Here is a 22,274-nt window from a genome sequence, read left to right on the forward strand (position 1 = left end):
AATGATGAGTCAGGCTGGGGTCAGCGAATGTCAGCAACAACACATCTGACTCGTTTCCTCTCGAGGCCTGCCTGTCTGCCCTCTCTCCCTGGGTGAGACACTCATATACCACTTGTTACCCAGTGAACACCTCGCTTAAGTCTTCTCCTATAAGTGCACTAAGACACTTCCCTAGTAGAGAAGGTACAATACATTATCAACTGAATTCTGTACCTGTGAAACTATATCTTTCTACAATAAAGGAAAACCAACAAAGTGTTTACTTCAGCCCTGCCACTTATCAATTCAAGAACTAATATATATATATATATATATATATATATATATATATATATATATATATATATATATATAATATATATATATATATATATATATATATATATATATATATATATATATATATATATATATATATATATATATATATATTGCGTGACCAACACACCCATATAATTATCTAGGAGTGTAGGTTATTGTTTTGAAGTGTAATTATCAAACTTAATAGAAAACGTTCAAAAAATAAAGTAACCGTTAAGAAGTGTCATAATTCACTCTCCCCGTATTGAGTAAAGTTGATTTATCATAAGTGTCTTGTAGGTATACAATGGTAGTGTAACAGTACCATGTTTTTAGAATAAATTGTGTTAAGGTTAAGAGAAAATTTGTATAAAAATTCAGCTTAGACAATGACACCCACAATAACGCCCGAAACGAGTGTTCCCGCTCAAACTTTGAGTGCCTAGGAGGGCTGACCAATGACAGAGTGAGTACCATAAGCCCGAGCCAATAAGAAGAGCCTGTGAAATGTGACATTATGAGTGCGTGTCGTTCCTTAGAGTCCGTCTGTGTTTAAGATCAGTCTGTGTTGGAATTTTGTCTATAGAGGTGTGGGGCGTCTGAGGCAATAGCGACATGGCAAGTATTTGATATTTAGTAAATCCTTATGTTCCCATTTGGCGTGAGATACAAACTCCACATGTAACAGCACCATTTGTGTTATATAAATATTTACCCAAATGTATAGTACCAAATTATTCACTAAGTTATTCAACAATGACTCGGTAGTTATTCACCAAGGTGATATTTTTTTTTATTATTATTATTTATTGGGCACTCCCCTACATCCTTGTGTAAGGTGAAGCGCAGAAGCGTTTACAGCGACCAACAGGGAAGCATGCTAAGTTCATGCTTGCCTTTGTCTCATGAGTTAAGGGTTCTGTCATTGGTCAGCCCTCCTAGGCACTCAAAGTTTGAGCGGGAACACTCGTTTCGGGCGTTATTGTGGGTGTCATTGTCTAAGCTGAATTTTTATACAGATTTTCCCTTAACCTTAACACAATTTATTCTAAAAACACGGTACTGTTACACTACCAACCGTTCAGAAATAAGTCAGTAACATTGCTCAGAAAGCCTCGAATCACATTTACCCCCATGGCTAACAATACTTTTTGGGGGACTGCACATTACAGTAGTTATATCTCCAGCAGTTGTTCACAAATAAAAGGTTGTTTGGTCTCGCAGTTAACATCGTTGAGGAATGGGTACTCGTCGGTAACTAGTAGAAGACAGTCTTCATTCCCGTTGGCGTCGTTAGGTTCATTTGACTTCCAGGCTGTTATTTGGAAATCCACTGAAGCACCCGATGTCCACACCCACCTGTGTTCTATGTTGAGGTCTGATGCGCCCAGCCAGAAGTTTTTCTTCACTTCTGAAAGAGTGAACAGTGGATGCGTCAGAGTGGACGGGACGGGCAAGGCTGCAATCTATGTAGAGGGCAATGTTTGCGAGGAGTAGTTATCCACACTTTATGGGTGTCTTAATATGTATACAGCAGTGTTTGCTTGATTTTCCGAAGTGAATTAAATCACATAAAATAACTAAATGAAGTTTATTCAAATTGGAATAAGAAAAATCATGAATTGGATTAAGAATTTAATTTTCATTGATGTTTACAGTTATATGTAAAATTACCCAGAGGATTCTTTAATTTACATCATAGAGTCTTCTATTGACTGCCTTTCTTAATATTTTCCTTCCCTGGCTCTTTTTAAATATATCCAGCATTTTGAATTTTGTTTCTTTAACGTCCAGTTATTTAATTAATTTTCTTTTTTGCTCTGGTCATTCTACATGTGGAAAGTGACTTGGCTAAAAATTGGACCTTATTGAGTATTGGACAAGTTTGCCAGTAATCATCACAACAAAAGAGTAAAGCAGTTGTATGATGCTGTAACTTCGAAAAGGAAAATTTTATGATCATAAACATGTTATGTGAATTGTCACCTTTCATTTTCCTTTAAATTAATTTCGCCACAATTGCACCTGTATACCATCCCTCTACCTCCCCGGCATCCAAGTCCTGAAGACGCAACAGCGTGGTGGGAACGTAGGTCTACTGAACGCTTGTTATGGTATGGATATGGGTGTGGAATATGAAAAAGAGTTCACAAATGGCCGAGGCAAGTGTGTGATTGTCTAGAGAATGTTTCATCTTAAATCATTAAATAACCGTCAATGGTCCTCACCATTAAGAAATATAAAGCAAGCAATATCCAACCACACACTGGGAACTTTTCCCAGGCTAAATTTCAGATAGGAGAGGAGACATGTAACTTCAGTACGCCTGTGTGATGTTTTTTTTCTGAAATGAAAAACCAGTAACAAATTCTATAAACACGACTGATACTAAAGTGGGAAGTCAGTCATCATATACAGAAGGAATGAACCTAATTGGGAAATGTCACAACAGGAAATTCATTGTCTTCGGTACAGGATACTCACGGTGGGAAAAGGGAGGACACTCAAATACTCACCTTGTCGCTGGTGTAGCGCAGCCACCAGCACTTCGATGTTTTCGGGCTCGGCCAGGTCACCACCCAGCCGCTGGCAGAAATTTGTGGCGGCCATCCAGCCAAGGTCGAACCACGCATGCACATAGAAGCACTCAGAGTTGAGTCGGAAGAAGGGCACCGGACACTCTAATCAAGCCACATCAAAAATTCAATATGGTTATTCTACCACTCCGCGGGGAATGTATGTTGTGGGTTATTTTTTATTCTTACGTTATATAAAGAGCATATTGGTAGACACCCTTTTTGTTTAAACAGTTTTTGTTATTCATAATTCTAGGTTGAATGTATGTAATGTTGGCAGTTACAAAACAGACATACATCATTTTTGCCCTTTGATTAATAGTTCAAACAAACAAAAAAAGGAAAAAATTGCAGTTCCTCTATTCCTCCTTGATTAATAGTACGTAAAACCAATCTGTATAGTATTCTCGCTTCAACAATGATATCTTTCCGCTCAGACTTTCACAAAACATAACATTTTAGTATTTGTAATATATATACTGTATATATATATATATATATATATATATATATATATATATATATATATATATATATATATATATATATATATATAGGAAAAAGGGAAACAATAGAGAACCTTAGCTTTCGTCTTTATTCAAGACATCTTTCAGAAGATGTCTTAAATAAAGACGAAAGCTAAAGTTCTCCATTGTTTCCCTTTTCCCTGTGTGATTTTATCAAGATTTATCTTATCCACGTTTCCATTGTGGATCTACATGATATATATATATATATATATATATATATATATATATATATATATATATATATATATATATATATATATATATATATATATATATATATATATATATATATATATATATATATATATATATATATATATATATATATATATATATAAAACAGTACCATCAAAAATTTTACTTTATAACAGATACAGTACCTTGCATAGCACCAAAACCGTCTTGCTGTACAGCTGTATTGATATATGCCCTTCCTGATTGGGGGGGTTGCCTCCTGAAGAGCGCCTCAGTCTCACCACGAAGTATGGTGAATGTTTGGGTCATGAGATCAGTGACCTCCTGCAGCTTCATGAAAGTTTGTGTCATGGCTTGTGCTAGGGCGGCCACTTGCACACTCCCTCCAAACTCTGCGTCTTGTCCTGGAGAGTGTAAATCGAAAACACGACATAAAAACTACCATTCTAAAACATATACAGTATAGTCTCGATTTACGCGGATTTACTTTACACGCTTGGTCATTTACGCGGCACATGACCAGACGCGGCAATCGTCAGTTACGCAGTACATTCCATCATTTACACGGTACACACGGCTCGCGGGAGGCCCAGACGCGCCAATCATTAGTTACACGGTACATTCTTGACCATACACGGGAAGCGGCGCGGGGAGGGTGAGCAGTATGTCGCTCTTATGTTATCGCTGACGTCATATGACGTATTGGACTGTGATTGGGCCACGCATCCTTACCTCCCTCCGCCGCTAGCTTTGATTGGTCTAATGTAACATGACGTGCCCTGCCCTGCCGGAGGGTGAGTCGCTGACCTAAGCTGCGCCAGTCTCATTGTTCTCAGTCTCCGCATATACTGTTCTCTCTTGTGCCCGCTAATCCGTTCAACAATGGCGTCTGCTGGACCCCCACCACCCCCGAGAAACCATGAACTACCTGGACCCAGTCGCCCAAAGGCAAAGAAGATACGACGCTCTTTAAGCTATGAAGTAAAATAAAAATCGTGCAGGAGTTGGAGAAAGGAACGAGATAAGTTGATTTGGCGCGCCAGTATGGCGGGAGCGAATCTACGATCCGGACGATCAAGAAGGATGCCGCCAAGATCAAAGAACACATGAGCATCACAAAGTCTGCATGTTCGTCAATGGTTAAATATTGTCAGAATAAGGTGCTGCTCAAGACTGAGGGTTTATTGGTGAGCTACTTGATTCGTCAGGCGAGAAGTAACTTAGCAGTGGCGCGGAAAATGGGAGTTGCAGAGCCCAAACACTGCACTGCTTCTGCTGGGTGGCTGCAAGGGTTTAAAAGACGTAATAAAATAACAAACATTGAAATTGTTGTGAAGGTGCTAGTGCTGACCGTGCTGCGGCGAGTGATTTTCCTCCATTTTTACGAGAAATTATGGAGGAAGGACAGTACACCGACGACCAGGTGTTCAACATGGATGAATCCGGTCTCTTTTGGAAGAAATTACCTTCCAAGACATTTGTCGTCAAGTCTGCCAGCAAGTGTCGGGGCCGGAAGTTGCAGAAGGAGCACATCACCGTCCTGTTCATCCCCAATGCCACCGGCACCTGTAAGCTCAAGTTGTCTGTGATCCACACAGCCCGCAAGCCTACAAAAACATGGACATAACCAAGCTAAATGTCCACTGGCTAACCGCACGTAAGGCGTGGATGTTCACTGGTCTGTCCCTCCCCTGGTTTGATGACTGTTTCGTTCTTGACGTCAAGCAATTCTGCAAGCAACATAATGTTCCATTTAACATTTTGTTGCTCCTTGATAATGCACCAGGACACTCGCCCCTATTGCTGGATCGTCACCCCAACGTAAAAGTGGTCTTCCTTCCCCCTAACACTTCGTCGTTAATCCAGCCCAGGATCAAGAGTTAATTTGTAATGTCAAGTCTGCTTTCTCCACAAAGAAGTTTCGGCTCCTTAATGACTTGACCAACACCAAGGATGAATTGCGAAACCTTCTGAGTGACACCGATAGCGAGAGCGAGGACGAGGATCAAGAAGAAGAGTTGGCGGAGCATGAAGTTCGCGTCAAACAGTTTTGGAAGAAATTCAACGTCAAGGAAGCTGTTGATTTCTTGGTGGAGGCATGGGGGCAGCTGTCTGTGGCAACGATTCGTCATGCATGGCGGCATGTGTTGCAGGGTATCCCAGGTGGGAGGCAGAGTCAAGCGGTGGCTGGTGAGGTTCAGTCTGTTGCAGCGGCATTGGACCTTGCAAGAGAGGCTGCACAGAGTGTTACAGCTGCAGGCTTCTCCGAGACCACCAACGACGACATCCTGGAGGTATTCAGGCAACCTGAGGTGACTGCCGACGACTTGCTGGAAGATGATGACATAAGTGAGGCTGCAGGTGGTACAGCAGAAAAAGAACAAACATTGTCATAATGATGTAAAGGAGGCCATCGAGTATGTCGAGAAATTCAAGCTCATCCTTTCAAAAGACCCAATGAATCACCGCCAAGTTACCAATAACCTCCTGTTGCAATCTATAGAGCCGTATATTCAGTTGTATCACAACATCAATGCTAGTCGTCAACGCAATATTACGGAGTTCTTCGCCCGCAACCAACCACAACCACAGCCAACCCAAGTCAGTGATAGTGACAGTGACGATATGGACTTTGAGGGGTTTGTCAGGGAGGCCCTGCAAACCTCTGTGAATAGTGATAGTGATTCACCGGAGGGCCACTAATCTGCCCTCTGCCTCGGAACCAGCCGCCATCCCCGTATGCCGACCCATCTCTTCTACTAACGTAAGTGTTAAACATAACCTTTATATTTGTACAGTAGTGTAGTTTTTTATTTATATATTATATGTGTGTCAATACCATCATAAAATTATGATGTTATTTTTACTACAAGGTACGTATTGTGTCGGAAAAAGTGGAGTTTGGGAGTCGGCCCAGTCTCTATTTCAATTAATCCCATATGTTCTGTTATTTCATTTAAGCGTTCCTTGCTTTACGTGAACCTCCACGGGTTCAATTGACCGCGTAAATGGAGACTATACTGTAGAGGAAAAGGTAATTACTGCCAGCGACTCACCAAAATGTCTTATACTGCGAGGTGGAGTTATCACTGTGGTCTACTTCTTTATACTGTACTGTATTGGAATGTTTGACGTAGTGACGAAAAAAGATTAATGTATTTGATATTAACATTAGTAAGTGCCGAAGACTCTTCACACACACACACAGCTACTACTACTTTGTCACTCGGAATCGAGTATGGCGATCATCCAGATCCAGCTATGATACAATGATATGAGTTATTACGGATGTCACCTTTGTTGGTGAGCTCTGAGGTGACCCGGAAGGCCGATACCGGCCAGGCAGGGTCGTCCACAGATGTTGCACGTGTGGAGGGCTACATCTACTGTAGGAAGGCGGCAGCAACGTTTTCCGGCGTTGGCGCTTGTCTGCCTCGGTATGCAGTCGGGCTAACTCGAAAGTATTGACACCTTCTCGTGTGGTGCTCCTCCAAGCGTTACGGCGTGAAATGATCGTTTCCCAGGTGAGGGGGTCGATTTAGGACTGTTTCAGGTTTGTCTTAAGACTGTCCTTATACCTTTTCAGTTGCCTGCCAGCGTTACGTTTATTATTCGTTAGGTGACTTTAAAGTAGCTGTTTTGACAGTCTACTGTCGTCCATGCAGGTAACATGACCAGTCCAGCATAGCTGTTCATGGATAATGGTAGCCTCGATGCTCTTACAGTTCGTGTCAATGAGAATACTGGCACTTGTTCTCTTGTCTTCCCAGCGAACTCGGAGGATAGAACGTAGACTACTTTGGTGACAGTTTTCAAGTGCCTTGAGGTGCCTCCTGTATGTAACCCATGTCTCACTGCCATGTAGCAGGGTGGGGATCACCACTGCTCGATATACAGTACGTGCAGCTTTGTAGATAATTTCAGCCCCCTACAGCTGAAGACACGGGTACGAAGTCTGCCAAAGGCTTCAGATGCACATCTGATCCGATGTTAAATCTCTTCATCGATGTCCGCGATTGTGGACAGGTGGAAGCTGAGATATTGAAAGTGATGGAAGTGTGGCTGAACAAGGGGCAGGCTGAAAGAGAATCTGAGTCTTACATACATTCACCTCAGGGCCGAAGTATACATACGCAGCTGCGTAGATGTTCAGGATCTCCTCTCGGTCGCTTTCAATGTGAGCGACGAGGGTGAGGTCGTCTGCATACTGAAGTTCAGTAATGGAAGCTGCCGACACCTTTGTTCCTGCCTTGAGCCGTTTTATGTTGAAAAGACCCTTCATCCAGTACTAGATGTCCACCTCTTTGACTAAATTGGCACTGGCACGAATAAGAAAGGCAGCCAAGAAAATGGAAAAGAGAGTTAGTGTTAGTACACATCCTCGTTTTGCCCCCGTTTGGAGTTGTCTCACAATGGCGATGAATTTTGGTGGGCAGCCAAAACAGCTGAGGGTTCCCTGTTGACTGAGTCGAAGGCCATGGTTAGGTCGATGAAGGCCATGTACAGGTAATGACACTGTTCTCTGCATTTTTCCTGTATCTGGCGGGCAGCAAAGATCATGTCACTGTTACCGTGATGGTCTAAAGCCACATTGAGATCCTGGGAGGAAGTTTTCCACCTCACGAACAGGGCTGTTTAAGGGGACTAAGGCGATAATCTTGTCAGCTACGGACAGCAGCAAGATCCCGCGGTAGTTGCCACAGTCTAGTTGGTCTCCCTTGTTCTTTATACATATTGACGATGAAAGAGTTTTTAAGAGCTTGGGGGATTTCCTTCTTTTCCCATATATTCTCTAATAAAGAGTGGAGACGGCTGGTAAGCAGAGGTCCTCCTGCTTTATGCACCTCGGCTGGAATTCCATCTGTTTAATGGCAGTAGCTACCTCATCCAGGGATTGAGGATAGCAGAGGTGGGTCAGCTCAGGAGGCTGAGGGACCCGCTGGGTGGTCAGAACATCCACATCGGTGTTTCTGTTGAGCAGTTAATGCTTTCTTCATCTTTAATTAGGGAGTTACCGTCGGATGAACGGAGGAGGACTGCACCATGAGTGATTGGCCCATAAATAAAATGTTTTAGTAGAATAGAAAGATTCGCGCAAGTTGTGCTGATCTGCAAGTTTTTGCGTTTCACATGCTTTATTTTTCAACCATTCGTTCTTTAGATTGCGAAGTTCGTGCTGGACCCTCATTTTCTTCTTGCAGAAAGTATCAGTGGACTTCCATATACAAACAATACCTCACTAGTCGGTCCTTTGCGTGTGAACAGAGATCTCTACCACTGCGCCACAAGGACAAATGAGATATACATATGTAGCCTCGTGTTTCTTAGCTGGATTCGGTAAAGTACTACTCCGACCACATAGTTGGTACGGGCAATCCCCAATGGAGGTTCACGGTGCTTAACAAGCACGATGGACAGACTTTGTGTGGAATATAACAAAGCCTAGGAATGCTTTTGTTGTCCTTGTGGCGTGGTGGTCGCGATCCCTGTTCACACGCAGAGGTCCAGGGTTCGATTCCCGACAAGTGAGGTATTTTATATATATATATATATATATATATATATATATATATATATATATATATATATATATATATTATATATATATATATATATATATATATATATATATATATATATATATATATATATATATATATCCAAACATCACACACACTTCTTCATGCTCACGCATACATACACACACATAAACCCGAGTACATAAACCCAAGTACACACACATAGACCCGAGTACATAAACACCAAGTACACACACAAAGATTAACACACACATAAACCCGAGTACATAAACCCAAGTACACACACAAAGATTAAAGATACTAACCAGGGTGGCAATGAGGAGGTTGGAGTTGGGATTCGTTAATTAGGTTCATCAGCAGCTGACCCATATTCTCGATCACCATTTGATTAATCACCACAGCAGCTCGCATCTCGGACTCGGTAGCGGTGGGGAGTTCGTCTACTTGGTTGTCCTGAGCATCCGCCCCGTCACCCGAGCACCACCACCCTACCACCACCACCACAGGCAACAAACCAACTACACGTACCATCACTTCACTATACGCTGTCTCTTTTCCTGTTCAGTAATGGATGGTGTTAAAGATATATACTCCAATATTGTCTTCATATACTGACATCACAGTTTTATGGTTTCAAGTGGTATGGTATTTTTTTAGTATACTGTATGTATGTGTATATATATATATATATATATATATATATATATATATATATATATATATATATATATATATATATATATATATATATACCGTACCACCAATATAGTTCAGCTTTAATTTTGCATAGGCATTAGCATCCTAAGCCGCTTTGGTTAAATTTCTAAAACAACAAAACTTTTACTTTTTTAACTGGCCAGGGTGAACTTACCTTAGACAATTTCTAAGATGGGAATGTAGAGGGAATTAGTAGAGAATATCTGTAAGTAGGACGTGCTTACTGCTGAGTACTAGCCTTCCTTCACTCTGTAATTAATTCAAGTGTAAGTAAATGACAAAAACGTGGAATAGTACCAACCTAAATTATATTTGTTTTGCATGAATAAAATAGTTTTATATATATATATATATATATATATATATATATATATATATATATATATATATATATATATATATATATATATATATATATATTATTTTTTTTTTTTTTTTACTGTTATTCTTAAGAATTGTCCTTCCATTTCGCTATACAGTTAGTAAGATGCGGTTTTAAAGAATATCGAAACCAAGAAGGAATTTTATAGGTGTCTATCTCATCCAGAACGATGAAGATGAACTCACGACACAGCACACTACGTCAGGTGTATAAAGTAACTGTCTCCTCTCACAGCGGCAGCAACAACTACAACAACAGTGACACCACCCCAGCTAAACTAGAACTGAGGCCTCTTTGTTGATCTGATCTGTAATGTCCATACAGTGTAGTGAGAAACGAGACATAAGAGTGAAGCTATCATAGACGTCATTTTTACAAGATTCATGTGGAAAGGATCATTATGACTATTGTGGGTTAGCTTGTTTATACCCCCAGTGTCGTGCTTGAAGATTAGGACAGGGATGCCAATTGTTTAATTTCGCTACTTGTTTATGGCGAAGTCCTCATTACTGATTTCATATTCATTTTTTATTGGTATAAGATGGAAGGTATTTCAAGGCGGTGTTTTTCTCAATTTCCTAATACAATATCTACCGTATTATGTTTACCTTCTGTGAGTCAGGTTTATAGTTTATTGTTCACTGTTGGAAACTTTTTCTGACATGACATCACTGATATATTAAGTACAGCATGACCTAAAACATACAACACTCCTGAGTGACTGCTTCTGGGTAGTTCGCTAAAGTGGGGAATCACTCAATATGGTCTCTCTCTCTCCATGTTATGAAAATGTTACTACCATGACTAGGTACAGTCAAACAAAGATGCACTGAACCCACCCTGGGTTTCGTATTCACAATTTTACGTGGCAATACTAGTAAATTAAGGTTGTATGTAATGGTAATTGATGGATCTATTTTTGGCTGTATAAATATTAAGCAAACCAAAGGTAGCATTTTTATAATAATAACCTATTCATCGTTATTTAAGATCCTGAAAAGTTTCCAGATTTCTTATATTTTCTTAGATAATGAAGAAAATTATAATAATGAATTGGCAATTCAACTACAACCACAGCTGCCACAAGATTTTCACATCAAATCTTCTTCATTATTTAAGCAATTAATATACAAACATTTGGAAACTTCTCATAGGGTGGGGTCAGTGCAACTTTGGTTGACTGTACAGTACATCTTATCATAGTGTTATACACAGTGGTCGAAGTGGAAAACCAGAAGTGGGGGTACACAACCACTCACACATAAAATAGTGTTAACGTTTTCCATTGGTGTATTGGAATCCCCAATCAAGAAGCATGACTCCTGCATCCTGTACATTGCATCACGTGATTGTCTTACTGAAAATATTGCTTTGGGTATGAGAATGACGCATTGAAAGAGTGGTAATAGTAGTGTACTGTATATAACATTTTAGTTGTGGATTCCATGAAGGAACTTTTACATATGATTGTAATTGTTCTTATCCATGCACTGAATCGTTCATTTATACTTGAAGCTATTCACTCAGGTGAATATAATAATTTTTATGATAACATATTTTCAAGCAATTTGCATATATAATTTAAGAAATTTGATATTTCTGACTGTAGGACATGTGAAGCTGAACAACTAGCAATTGTATTTATCATTTCACCACTTATCAGCTTACTCGCCGTTCAGCCGGTTAGCCTATCCAGTGTTAGTACAAGAGGAAACCGGAGTCCGGTGTATTTGGGCTAAGCAGGACTCAAACTCTTAACATATTATTGAGAGATTCGCACATTTTCGTTGTAACATTGATTATAATTATGAGACAGGGGGATAAGAGTGTGAGTGTGTGTAAGGCAAAGGTTAATCAACTATTATGATACATTTCATAACTATGGCATTTTGCATTAGTGCAGTGGTTCCCAAACTTTTTTTTAGTTATTACCTGACTTCCTTCATAATGGTCCCACCCCACCTGATGTCTGGAGCATCTGCTGTGATTATATACTTAAAGGAAGAATATTTACAGTTCATTTTTTTTTCGGGGGTTCTCTCAGCTCTGGTCTCAGTTACAAATACTATAAACAACAAAATACTCAGTGAAACGGATGAGGTTGTTTTCCTGCAGCCAAATTCTCGATATGAGGCTGAGTGGTGGTTAGTACTAATGTGACTTCAGATGACACATCCAGCCTGTTATAGCTCACTGTGTTCAGTGGAGGATGCAGGAAGAACCGGGCTTACACAAACATGCTGGTGAAAACTTAATAAAAAGTTCCAGCCCAATAGTTGGATACGTCACGCAGTAGCTACTGTATACAGTATATGCAATTCCTGTACTTCCATATATTTTTGGCAGTGTATCCCAATAAGACACTAAAAAAAGTCATATTACCCCAATAAGGTAACTTCCTCCATGTTTGGGAACCACTGCATGATTAGTAGATGGAAAAGTGAGTAATATTTGCTCATTTTATAATTATGGAATAATGTAATCTGTGACCATACACCGCAACGGGATGACCATGCCCAAATAGTAGGGATACATAAAATGACAAATTAAAGAAGTAGGGGTATGTGTACCCACGTGTTAGCTTCCCTTTCGAGCACTGGTTATACTTGTTTCTTGGTGTGTAACAATCATCGCACGACTATCTACTGTACGGTACAAGCTTTATGACGCTTCAACTTAACTCATTTTATTGTAAATTTCTTTTCCTTTTCCAGAGACCCAGAATGTCTCCAGATCGCTTCACTTAGTGTCTGAGTCTAACGTTTGTCTATAGGGGGTGATTGTAATGAGTGCGGGTATGGAATTATAAGGTTATTACTTATGCTGCGTAGACGTATTTCTGGAAAAGGCGACATCTGTAAACATCTTCTAGTGAAGTGAGAGGACAGGTAGCTTTATTACAAATATTCAGAATTGTATTGGAACATGATTATTTGGGCAAATTTAGGGAGATTTTCTTGTATATATTGATGTGTTACGAACACCTTTCGCTGCTTACCAGCTTCCCCCGCTGATTACCAACGGCCAGGTCGCCTCTACAGAAGCAGTAGATATATCACAAGTGTCTTTGAATTACCACTAGCTGTCCCGCCAGTCTCCGGTAATTTCCCGACGATCGGTATCAGCGTACAAACAACCTGTTGGTTGGCAGGTAGATTTCCACCAGGTCACAGAAACACACTTGTGAACTGCAGTCCTCTTTAATAATCACTAAATCTTGACAAAACTCTTCCCAGGGTATGTCCTCACAACTGGACTTCTCACTTCGAATATATACTGTCAGCACACTAAGAGTGTACAATTCCTAGTCTTTTCACTATATATCACTCACAAAAATTCCACACTCTGAGCAGAAAAGGGCGACTCCTTGCCCCTTGGCAACTCGTTGGTGCTTATACTCGTATACTTCTTTTCAGACGCCCGGAGCATCCTAGTGCCACCTAAGCATTGCAGGTAGGAACGAGATATACCTGGAAAGTTCTAGAAAGATCAAGGCTTGCAACACGTAAGTAAATTATAAATAAATGATGCAATACATTCTAGAAAATTCTTATAGACAATAGATCAATATATGCAAGAAAATCTCCTACAACTTGCCAAGTTAAACTGGTACTTGAAATAGACAATACTCAGAACACCTAGTTCACAAAAATTTTGCGAAATTATACCTCTGCATAACAGATGTATTACCTATGTAAGAATTTTCTAGAATGTATTGCATCATTTTTTTATGATTTACTTACATATTGTAAGCCTAGATTATTCTAGAACTTTCCTGGCGTATCTCGTTCCAACCAACAACGCCTAGATGGCGCTAGAATGCTCTAGGCATCTGAAGAAAAGTATATAAGCACCAGCGAGCTGCCTAGGAGAGTACTAAAGATAACCAGAAGCGGAATAATCCCCCACATCAATGAAAGAATAGCAATTGCAAAATCACAACTTACGAAGCTCAGAAGATTCCGCCAATTAAACACCAACACGCAACTGCACCTATACAAAGCACTATCAGACCAAACTTAGAATACCCTCCGATACCTCTGAACACAATCGCAAGAACAAACAAACTTAAATTTCAAGCAGTGCAAAATATAGCCCTCAGAAGAGCGGCAAAACACAGACCACCATACACACAAACAGCACAAGACATACACACACAACACGGCATAGACCCACTCAACACCAGAAGACACACCCAAGCAAATGCAATATGGGAAAAAATCCATCAAGAACAGGATCCCATACTAAACCAACTAAATGAGGAAAACAACAACACATCACACAGATGGTGGCCTAGAAGCAGGAAAACTAATAACGAAGAACCAGAGCCTCTATATACACAATAAAAAAGAAGCAAAAGATGGGAACAACTCTCCAGTCACACAAGGACCTGGAGGGACCCCACAAACAAACAAAGACCTCAAAAGATCACAAACACCCACAATAAAAACTAGAAACGAAACAGATGGGGATCATCCCTCCAGTGCCACATCAAATAGAACAACTTAGTTTAGCTTGGCTGAGACCGGCCTTCCCTAACCGCAAAGTCCTCTAATGCAGCACTGTTGAAGGAAGACAAAACCTCGTCCCCGCAAAGTGGTTAGCCCACCTGCTGTCAACCTCCTCCAATATTTCCCACTTCTGAACTTTACCTTGTACTGTACCCTTCTTGCACCTTCAGAGCTAATGCTCTCTTCTCTCCGTATCACCACCCACCACCAGGAGAGTACAGAGAACGACTGCTGGATCCGGAGCTGTGAAGACTTGCCTTTTTTCTGCTGCGTGGTTGAGAAGTCTGCAACTTCGTTGTGATTGGATACTCAATCCTAGTGATTGACCTTACCCATCATAGCGACTGTGCAATTACCATCTCAGATTGTACGAGAAACAATCAAGCCTCTGGAAAACATATATTTGGGCTCCCAAAAATTTTGACTACTCCCCGTGCGTCTACGTCCTGGATTGGCCAATCAGCGGTACCCCACGGTGGCGTGATACATGCACGTTTACTGCGGTGCTCTGATTGGCTGACCGGACGTGGCGTGGTAGGGAGACTGTCCCTACTCTCTAAGTCCTCTTCTTTTCCTTCTTTCTTCCCCCTCATGCACCCCGTTCCTCCGTTCCGGGACTTAGCGATACGGTCGATCCGGCAAGGGAACCTGTGATAGTACAGGGCACCCCTTGTCCGGGGGGGACACTGGTAGGTGGCGACATAAATAGACATAACTTATAGTCACAGGTAACTTGGACGCAGAACCCTACGAGCCCGACGCCCGTCCAAGACGGGGGAGGGGGGGTCAGTGCTCCCAGGCAGGAGCCCTGTGTTATAGACAGGATTGTGATGTAATCAGGGAAGATGACCACAAGCATTAGGATTAAACATAGAGATAAGGGACATCCTATTGGAAGAGGAAAAATGGCAGAAATCACCTATAACAAATTACAAGTCCCATTAACAAGAATATTCAGTACCAACGAAGGTTTCAAAGTAATCTGCAAAGAGGACTAAATCCTCTCAAAAGAATCCAGAGATGTTTTTTACAATGAAGGAATTGTTGTTGTCATGCCCCCAGAACAAAAAGCAAAAAGATCTGTTTTTGTTCGCCAAGTCGACCCGGAGATCGAGAGGAAGACATCTGAAGATCTGAAAGATGAATTGGAACGTCAAAACAGTTGGATGAAGATCGAGGAAGTTATCAAGATAAAAGACTACACTCGTGTTTTCAAGATTACCTTCGAAGAAGTTTCAATGGCTGAAAAAGTAATACAACAAGGCTTTCTAACATTTAACATGTCAGTAACACCTCATCAAATAAAGAAGGAAACATTTATCAATCTGCAAACCTGTTTTCCTTGTTACAAGTATGAAGAACACACAACGAAAGACTGTCCAGAAAAAGAGAAAAAGTACTGTTCAGACTGTGCAGGCGACGACCATACCTACACTGAATGTAAGAACCCACAGGTTGGCTGTCTCAACTGTAAGAGAAACGGGAATGCACATATAGGACACGGGACGTTAGCAATGGCATGCCCAATAAAAAAACACATGATAAAGTACAAGGAACAAGAAACAAGGAAAAGGGAACTAGTAAAGGAAGACACGACATACGTTGAAATAGCCAAGAGAGCGGTCCAAGAGGCTCACAGACCAAAATCCACCATCTTAAACTTAAGCGAACCAATACATAACAGGAAATGAATAGTATGATCCACGCACACCTGCACAATATCATTGCACCCGGATCATACAATGACGAGTTAAGGAAAATGTTTAAATTGAATAGCCAACCGGAGATGATATTCCCAGAGAATCCAGAATCCGAAAAATGATTTCAGCCAATATACGCAGGCGAACTGAAAGAAAGACTACAGCTAGAAAAAAGGTATGAGCAAGGAGCAACAGCTGATACACAAGAAATACAAGCGACTGTTAGAGACCCCAGAAAAATGACTAGAAGTGACAAAGAGAAGACAGAAACAACAAAAGGACAGACTACAAGACAAAGGACAAGGAGGAGAGAAGAGAAGATGGAGACTGATCACAACAGACAACCTGAATCTGCTGAAGATATTGGATTAAAAGTGATCACTACACCAAAACATGGAATCCCAACATCGAGACCAACAGGAGGGACAATAGCAAAAAACTGTAAGGAGGGATATACAAGTGGACATATCAAGATTACGTCTGGACACTAATCACTATGGACAAACTAAAGATTACGACCAATGACTTTAAAATACTAGACCCGTCAGAGCTTAGAAGAGTCAGAAGCGGGAAACAGGACGATAGGTCTCCACTCCAACTGCCACAATCCAAGTTTAAGAAATAATGGACAACAGACAACAGTAAGAACTTTAAGAATAATACAACACAACGTAAGAAACTGGAAGACCGAGAGAATTAACCTAAGTAATATATATCAAGAAATTAACCCTGACATTATACTAATAACAGTCACGGTGAGACAGACAACAACATAAAAATCTTTAACTATTGTTATTGCTATGCACAATTGTGAGAGCCGGCCACATGTTAAGTGAAGAAACTGTTTACAACTCAGAATAGCTTACTAAGCGAGAAGGAGCTGGTAGCAGCTGTGTGACTGCCTGAGGGACAGTCTATCGCCTTCTACTGTAAAGGCAACATCTCGATTCTCGTCAGCCAACATCTTCCTGCAGGACATTAGATTTGTTCTCGTTGGTCTAACCCTAGACCCCAAAACGTGAGTGTGATTGTGAACTGTTGAATACTCTGAGAACTCTAAATAACTTTAATAAGTGTAATTATGTACTGTATATTGATCGTATTATTCAAACTGTGTCCTAATGTACCAGCAGTTGTTATATGTGAATTGTATTCAACAGGTTTTGACCGAATTATACTCATCGCGTCAACGACAAGGGTCTTCTTGTCCTGCACAAACCAAAATCGCTCCTATGAGCGAGAAAAATGACGGAGTAGCTATAGCGGTTAAAAGAATCTTAAAATATAAACTAATCGATGACTTCCAGGATGAATGTCTAGTAATAAAAATAAATACAACTCAAGGAGACGTTATCAATGCTACTACTTATCTGCCACCGAGACGACCCTACTTACCTATAGAAGACCTATTAAAATTGGCTAACAATAGTCACCCGATGTACATCTTAGGAGACTAACGCCAGACACAGGATTTTCGACAATACGAATAATAACGCCGTGGGAAACGCCCTTAATCAATTAATAAACCAGGGGAAAATCAATTATCTACGTCCTAACTTTCCAACCTGGAGAAATCACAATACACAATCGACACCAGACAAAAATTTTACCAACAAAAAAGCCTTTTTCAATTACCATATAAAACAAGGACCTCTCACAGGCAGCGACCATCTACCAATTATACTAACACTGTCAACAAGCCCCATACAGATACCAATAAAAACAGAGACTGAAAATGAGCAAAACAGACTGGGACAGCTTCAAAGAAAACTTAGGTAATCACCATTCGATTAACCTACAAGGGAAAACAACAGAAGACATAGACTCAGAAATGGACAGACTGCACTCAGCAATACAAACATTTATAACCAAACACACTCCTACTTCACACTTTAGAACATTACCCAACAATAGACGAACAGAAGAAGTTAAATTAATCCAAACCCATTACAATGAAATAAACAGGTATATGGAAAGACACGGCAGTAGCTATATACGACGCAGACAGCACTACAGATAAAATTAAGAGACGCATGTAAGGAAACAAACAACAAAAAATGGAATGATATTATAATGGCTGCCGATAAGACTAAAGACACAAAAACATTTTGAACTTCCATAAACAATGTGAAGGGGCATAACAAGCAAAAAACACCATACATTAAAGACCAAAATGGAACAAAACTGTACGAGGAAAATGAACAAGAGTCAGCATTCAAAAGGGAATGGGTAAAAGTTTTTAAAATATCAGATGAGGAAAATTAAGATTTTGATAGCGAACACGAAGAAGGGATAGAAGATGAAATGGGAAGACACATACATACTGTAGAACCACCCCAAAGCAATATATTGACTATAACTTACTACCTAATAATCAAATAATAACTATGGGTGAAATGATGCACTGTCTGAGGAAGTTTAAAGGAAAGGACCCCGGTCTCACAGGTATTACACGAAATATGATCATAAAGCTATCGTAAAACATCTTAAAAACATTATTGAACACCTATAACGCATGCTTAATAACCGGTTACTTTTCATACAAACTAAAATATGCTAAAATGATATTTATTCCCAAGGAGGGTAAGAAAAATAAGAAAATATTAAACTACAGGCCAGTATCTTTATTAGAAATTACCGGGAAACTACTGGAAAAAAAATAAATTCAAGACTTATAACCCTTTTAACACAACAGGGGAAAACAAACAATAGACAACAGGGATTTATGCCCAACAGAAATACCCTAACTGCAATAGCTACAATAACGGAAATAATGGCAATAGAAAAAAGCAAGGGAAACCAGATCAATTTAATTTTAAGAGACGTTTCTAAGGCTTTTGATAACGTTTGGCATTTAGGATTAAAATATAAAATATTAAAATTGGGACTTAACGAACATTTGCTAAGAATATTGTGAAACTATTTAGATGATAGGAGCACAAATTCAAATTGAAAACATTATGGGAACTATGTTTAATCTCGAGAGTAGAGTACCTCAAGGAGGATGCCTTTCTCCAACACTATATACAATTTATACCTCAGACACACCTCAACCAACCCCCTTTAGCGAATATGTAATGTTTGCTGATACAGTATTACTCAAATAGTATCATACCCAGGAAAATCAACCCAATTTATGGCACGCTACACGGTAACAACGATAAAAAAAACATAAATGATTTAGGGAAAAAATGGAAAATCAGGACAAATAAGAACAAATTCAAGATAATACCAATAGCCAAGATCAAAACAAGTCCAGTAATAGTCGACCAGGAACTATACCCAAACGACACTGAAGGCAGAATGCTTGGACTAAAACTAACATAAAGAGGATATATAACATACATAAAGGATAAAGAACGACAGGCAAGAATAAGATTATAAAACATAAAACGTTTTAAGAACCTTACTATAAATAACAAAAGAAAGATTTATATAGCCCTTGTCAAATCAATTATGGACTACCCATCCATCCCATTGAACACCCTCAGTAAAATGAGCATTAAAAGGTTACAGTCACTATAAAATATAGCCCTCAGATTTATATATAGCATAAACTATAGGCCATATCAATAATGAACAGCTACACAAGAGAGCAAACCTCCTAGCAATCAATGTAGAAATGCACAACAAAGCCGCAAATATTTGGAACAAAGTGACTGAACTCAACACAGAAACTTACCAAAACTGGATAAATAATATAGACAACGAAGAATTCCAAGAACACAGTTGGTTTAAATCAGCCAGGAAGAAAGTAATTGAATCACATCCTGCCCCAATATACACATAAAACATTAATAGAGAGAATAAAAGATGATAGTGACCTACCAGCTCCACTAAGAACCTGGCAGGCCTCTCCACACAGTGTACTTTTAGACGAACACAACTAACATATAACTAACACCTTAGCAAAAAAAAAATGTGACTACCCTCCCAGCCACACAAGGACCTGGGAGGGCTCACTAGCTCCATCGCAGTAAAAAAAATATAATAAGCAGCCCTATATAAATAAACCAACATTAATACAAAGGTCTGACGACCCAAGGGAGCAAAACAAAGATAAAACACCAATAGGATATATGAAGCGCTCTGGTTAAGCCCAGATTCTTTCTACTCCTACTGTATTTCAGTTTCACCACTTTTTCTTCAACCCCTAATAATCTTCTTTCACCTCATAACTCATGACTCTAAAGCCAAAGGAGAGTACACACTCTGAGATAAGACCTCAGCCATGAAAGTTGGGATGGAGAAAATGAAAATCTGAGGTTAAATCCTCCGTCCTCAACCCCTCCTGAGAAGCTGAACCTCCTCACCGTGAAGAAGTTTTGTATTTATTGAGGACTAACACACAGCCGATTTTTCATAGAAAACGATTATAAAAACGCTGCATTTCCACTGTGTTTTAAAGTGAACACTGTCGTACTTTGTGCAAATGTGTCAAAAAGTGGTTATTTCTAAATTAAGTCTAACCTAACCTTAATTGATATGAAAAACAAGCAGCAGAAGCTTTGTTAGACCTCACCAACCTAACCGAACAAACCTACCTAACCTTACCTATCTTCCTAGCCGGGGGGGCTCCGCCCCTCGGATCCCCCCGGTATATTAAACAGAAAGAACTTACTATGATATGGCGTGATTTTGCGTTTTTTGTGGACGTGAGAGCAGCCACCCGAACCGAACAGTTTATAAGCATACACTGGGCATTGTCGCTGATCCGGCCCAGGCGCAGTGTTACCACAAGTTCAGATGAAGAATTCCCTAGACTAAGGCTGAAAATTCCCTAGATTGGATCAAAATTCCCAAAATCCATTTTCCACACACACACACACACACACACACACATATATATATATATATATATATATATATATATATATATATATATATATATATATATATATATATATATATATATATATATATATATATATATATATATATATATATATATATATATATTAGTTTAAAATGAAAGTCTTATTGTGGTTTTTAATATTTTTTGTGGCTTTATTGTTTTATCATTATTATTTAATATTTGGTTAATATATTTGTGGCAGAAACAAAATAAAATTATTGTTATGGTTTTCCTGACAAGAGTAAACACTCCATTAACATTTCGAGTATTTACATGTACTTAATCTAAGGTATAGAATCCAGCAAAACATAAATGTATACCAAATTAACTACTTAATTATAAAAAAAAGCAAATTTGATTCCAACACTTTGCTTAGAGTTTATAATATTTTATGAGTTATGACTTGAGTATATCAACAATGATTTGATAACCTTCTGAATCAGAAGCATTGCTCTTGACATTTCGCACAAGCTTCAGCAGTTTTGGATGATCGTACAAATTCCCCAGAAGTGGGAACGCTGCAGGCGTCAAATTGTTTTGAAATACGATAATATTCTGGGATGAGACCACTGCATTACCGCCAAGAAGACAAAGTAGTGCCCGCCTAGCCTCCAAATTATCTACCAAACGAAGCATTTGCACAAGAAATTATTATCATATCAGTATTCACTGATGAAAATAGAGTAATAATGTAAACATAAAAAAAATCGTCCCTGGGTCAGTCACCAATATTAACCAGAAGTTGTTTACTTCTTCAGGTATAAAGGGAGTTACGAAGGTCGTCCGCCGGCCGAGTGATGTCCTTATGGTTAACCTTCGGTGACTAGGGACAGGCCAAACAACTGAAGGGTGTTACGGGCATCAACGACGTGCCAGTTAAGCTTACCTCTGAATTCTGGGACAAAACGGCATGGGGGGATCATCTCCCACACACTTGTCAACCATCAGTGAGACAAGACGTGCCCTGA

General features: G+C 39.6%; 1 protein-coding gene across 3 annotated transcripts; it reads right to left on the reverse strand.

Moving 5' to 3' along the window:
- Positions 1-1,116: 1,116 nt before the first annotated feature.
- Positions 1,117-21,174, reverse strand: LOC121878122 (C-type lectin domain family 4 member M-like). 3 transcript variants are annotated; one of them, XM_042384119.1, is made up of 6 exons: positions 21,073-21,174; positions 10,013-10,107; positions 9,447-9,698; positions 3,787-4,005; positions 2,817-2,981; positions 1,117-1,711 (listed from the first exon to the last, which is right to left on the reverse strand). In XM_042384119.1, the coding sequence occupies exons 3-6, from the start codon at positions 9,670-9,672 to the stop codon at positions 1,476-1,478; spliced, it is 846 nt and encodes a 281-aa protein (XP_042240053.1). In that variant the 5' UTR covers positions 9,673-9,698; positions 10,013-10,107; positions 21,073-21,174; the 3' UTR covers positions 1,117-1,475. The 3 variants fall into 3 exon arrangements, with proteins under 3 accessions (XP_042240053.1, XP_042240052.1, XP_042240055.1); XM_042384118.1 differs by lacking the exon at positions 21,073-21,174 and adding an exon at positions 10,426-10,537; XM_042384121.1 differs by lacking the exons at positions 1,117-1,711; positions 21,073-21,174 and adding exons at positions 1,923-2,644; positions 10,426-10,538.
- Between the last annotated feature and the right edge of the window lie 1,100 nt (positions 21,175-22,274).

Source organism: Homarus americanus, unplaced genomic scaffold, assembly GCF_018991925.1.
Source record: "Homarus americanus isolate GMGI-L3 unplaced genomic scaffold, GMGI_Hamer_2.0 scaffold45562, whole genome shotgun sequence".
In the NCBI taxonomy this organism is placed as follows: Eukaryota; Metazoa; Arthropoda; class Malacostraca; order Decapoda; family Nephropidae; genus Homarus; species Homarus americanus.